The sequence below is a fragment of the Bactrocera tryoni genome, chromosome 2, assembly GCF_016617805.1.
Source record: "Bactrocera tryoni isolate S06 chromosome 2, CSIRO_BtryS06_freeze2, whole genome shotgun sequence".
Lineage (NCBI taxonomy): Eukaryota > Metazoa > Arthropoda > Insecta > Diptera > Tephritidae > Bactrocera > Bactrocera tryoni.
In genome coordinates this window covers 5,142,418-5,146,499 of record NC_052500.1, presented here as the reverse complement: position 1 = coordinate 5,146,499, position 4,082 = coordinate 5,142,418, and the positions used below count along the sequence as shown (strand labels likewise).

General features: G+C 45.2%; 1 protein-coding gene across 1 annotated transcript; it reads left to right on the top strand.

Moving 5' to 3' along the window:
• The first annotated feature begins 1,298 nt into the window (after positions 1 to 1,298).
• LOC120768363 (protein escargot) lies at positions 1,299 to 3,447 on the top strand. Its single transcript, XM_040095026.1, has one exon. It carries the CDS (start codon positions 1,380 to 1,382, stop codon positions 3,000 to 3,002), a length of 1,623 nt encoding a protein of 540 aa, XP_039950960.1. The 5' UTR covers positions 1,299 to 1,379; the 3' UTR covers positions 3,003 to 3,447.
• Positions 3,448 to 4,082: the final 635 nt, after the last annotated feature.

Sequence of the window (4,082 nt, the reverse complement as noted above, 5' to 3'; positions counted from 1 at the left end):
ATGCACACACGCACTAAGCCGCTCACCGCAGATCCTGGCAGCACAAAACGCTTCAAAAGAGCACCTACGAGAGGCGCTCAAGCGCAACAAAACAAAAACAAAGCAACTATGGAAATATATGTAAATTAGTACTGTGCATAAGTTAGTGACGCGCTAATGAGGGTTGTTGCTTGGCGAGCGCGTCGTTGCCGCAAGAGCGCGCACACAATGTAGCATGCATGTCATTAGTTTTTAAGAGCGCTTAGTGCTGAGAAGAGTCAAAACGTTTGTTTATATACAGGCCACCACTCTACGTGGCTTCGTGCATAACTGGATGCGTGCGGCGGCAACAACAATGCACAAGTATCATATTAATTTTAATGTATTGTCTAACAATCTGATTGGCGCAACCGACGCACACACACTCCAACACACATGTCATCTACTAATGCAGCGCGCATGTTGTTGTGTTAGTGAATTGTTTTGTTGTCTGACCATGCGGCACGCGGCCAGAGTCAGAGCCACCTAAGCCAGACGTGCTGGTAAACACAGCCAATGCTTCAATAGCGCTGGCTAGCCGGGTATACAGTTTGTCGAAAACAGGTTTTCACATAACGGCTTTAGAAGCGTCGACGATTGGTGGTTGCGCGGCTGCTTAGTCAATTGTTGTTGCTGCCGTCTGTTGGCTGCCAGCTATCAGCTAACGATGGTGCTATTAGTGGTGTGAACGCTTGTGTGCGTTGTGAGTTTAGTTGGATGGCTGGTGGTGTGAAACATTGCGGAGAGCACGTTACTTACACCAGTTATTATACTCCAGTTGGATGTGCGCTCAGCTTGGTCCGCATGCATATGCGCTCAGCTCAGTTCTGTGAGCGCGCACCGAATTCTACTCTGCTGGCGCTGCTTGAGCGCGGAGCCCAGCTCGAAAACTAGAGAGCGCTTGCAGCCACCACTATTGGACGGCGCAGGCTGCGATGAGAGTGGATTGAGCGTGCTGCGTATAAAAGCGAGGATACGCGGCGGCTCAGCACAGTTCTTCGTTGCTGCTGCTAGAGTTTGTTTGTGTTCCACTGAACGCCTGGCATACCACGTTTTGGTACTTAATTGGAAAGTAAAAACACAAACTGACTTAGAAAAAACAAGTCAAACCGTGATCGGTCGGTGTTCGGTAAACGATCGCAACGTATATTGAGTGTTAGTAAATACTGCGTACAACCGAAGTGAAGACGCGTAAGCGCGCTGAAGTGTTAGCAAGCAAATAAAACAAAATTCCTTGGGAAATGTGTAAATTTAATCACAAAAACAAAAACTAAAACTCAGAAATAAAAAATAAACTTATATACACTGTAAAGTGCAAAACTAAAGTGAAGTTACAAAGCAAGTTAAAGGAAACCAACAAAATGCATACAGTCGAAGACATGTTGGGCGAGAAAAACTACAGTAAATGTCCTTTGAAGAAACGTCCCATCAACTATCAGTTCGAAGAGGACAACTCCACAGATATTGTGGATGCAAAAATGTCTGCAGCCACACTCGGCGCCGACGATCTCACAGATCAACCCGAAAATTTGAGTCTCAAAAAACGCGCCTACGACATGGACGAGTTTGTATCCCACAGCAGTGCCACAGCCGAGCGCAACACACACGACGAGCTAATTAATGTCAGCGATAGCTGTGAGGATGAGGGCGTCGATGTTGATCATACCGACGACGATGCGTCCATGGACATGTTGGACGAGGATGATGAGGAAGAAATCATTGATTGTGTTGAAATTGAAGAACAAACTGATGCGACCACAAATACCACACAAGCCGCTGCATTGGCAGCCGCTGCAGCTGTTGCTGCTGCCGCCGTTGTTGTGCCTAAACCCACATATGCCAAGTATGGCTTGCAGCCATGGAATTTCCACATGTCGCCATACACCGCTGAGTTCTACCGCACAATCAATCACCCGCATTTGGCACAACAGATCTCACCGCTACGTGGTGATCTGCTATCGCCCAGTTCACCTTCAGCCGATTCGCTGGGTTCGCTATCGCCACCACCACATTACCTGCATGGACGCGCCAATTCCGTTTCGCCACCAGTGCGCTCCGAAATCATACATCGGCCGATTGGTGTGCGCCAGCTTCCACAATCACCCACACAGCACACGCACCGCTTCATGCCCTATCCGCTGCCGGCTGCCTATCATGCGCCGCACACACCACATCAAACGCCCGCATATCCTCCCGCGCTCAGCTATCATCATCATCCACATGCGCCCATATCGCCCACCTACTCCGAATCCTCGTACTACTCCATGCGTTCCATGACACCCGAACCGCACTGCTCCTCGCTGCCTGAGGATTTGTCGCTCAAGCACAGCGCGCTACAGAAGACGCCACAAAAGCCTACGTTGAATGGTGAAAAGCGTGACTTGTGCGCCAGCCAAAGCAGCTCTGCGCCCAGCACGCCCACCACAAAAAAGGATAAGTCTGCGCCGCCGCGCTATCAGTGTCCCGATTGTCAAAAGTCCTACTCCACCTTCTCCGGTCTCACCAAGCACCAGCAATTCCATTGTCCCGCCGCCGAGGGCAATCAAGTGAAGAAATCCTTCAGCTGCAAGGACTGCGACAAGACTTACGTCTCCCTGGGCGCGCTCAAAATGCACATACGCACACACACGCTCCCCTGCAAGTGCAACATCTGCGGCAAGGCATTCTCACGTCCCTGGCTACTACAGGGTCACATACGCACACACACCGGCGAGAAGCCCTTCAGCTGCCAGCATTGCCATCGCGCCTTTGCCGATCGCTCGAATCTGCGCGCTCACCTGCAAACACACTCCGACATCAAGAAGTACTCCTGTGGCAATTGCTCGAAGACCTTCTCACGCATGTCGTTGCTGACGAAACACTCGGAAGGCGGCTGTCCGGGCGTCAACAGCAGTAGCGGCAGCAGTTGTGCCAGCGCGGTGGCCTCCGATTCGGTCGCATCGGCGCATGAGCTGCACAATTATCCAGTGTACGTCGAGCACTAAAGCGCCGAGTAATGTGAAAGCTGCGCGGCCAAGCCGAGTTTGCCATGTACCACCAAAAATTAGTTCCTAGTTCGAAACCCACCAACCATCAGCAAACAACCGAGAGACAAAATAGCTACTGCTCTTTTTACATCCAGCGCGTCTAAGCAATCTTCATTCAAAATGAGTACCTTGCAGATATATAAGTATATAGGTCCCAGTGTGCGCGTTGTTAGCCCAAAAGTTTAGCACAAATATTTAAAACGGAAACACACATTTCAATGCCTCTAGTCAGCTCAAAAAATACAACTAATTTTGTTAAAAAAACAACAACAAATTTACTACTAACAGTTAACAAAACCAGAAACTATTGTAAACAGGCCTTGCATTTACCACAAACACAATCTCAACTACTATTTTATACACTACACGCATACACATGTATGTAAGCTCAATTCTAAAAGCTCGAAACTACTTTTTTATAAAAAAAAATTAAATACCTTTATATGGTGTGTATATTTTGTAAAAAATATATTAGTAATAGATAGTAAGAACTTGTAATTAGTAGTCTTAGCTATTTTCTAGTTTTAGTCAAAAAATGTTAAAAATTTTCTCAAATGGGCAGCATTTTGCAGAAAAAAAGTTTATAAAATAAGCATAAATATTTTTTATATACATTTGCAACTATATATAGATTTTTGTAAAAACTTTTATTCATACCTATACACCTACGTAATTACATATACATACTTAGTAGTTAGCAATTAGTTGCATTTAAGCAATAATTATTTTTATAAGAAATATTTTTAGTTAAAAAACGCAAACAAATTATTTATTGAAGAAGGGTTGAAGCGGATTAAGCAAATATTTAAAAAATACACAAGAAAATATTATTGAAAAAAAAAACATGAGTTTTTATTCAAGCAGGCTTTGGGATGTCTTGCTTTAATTGGTTTTCTGATTTTCGTTAGTTTGGAATTTTAGCTTCTTCGATTCTGTAAGAAAGCAGCTTCATCATCTTTATTAATATTTTGTATTATACTGGTGCAGAAACTTTTCAAAATCATAAAAAAAGAAATTCAGAGGTTGAAAGTGATATGA

Bases quoted from the DNA above. Each gene is read 5' to 3' on its own strand.
- LOC120768363 (XM_040095026.1), top strand. From the start codon at position 1,380: ATGCATACAGTCGAAGACATGTTGGGCGAGAAAAACTACAGTAAATGT.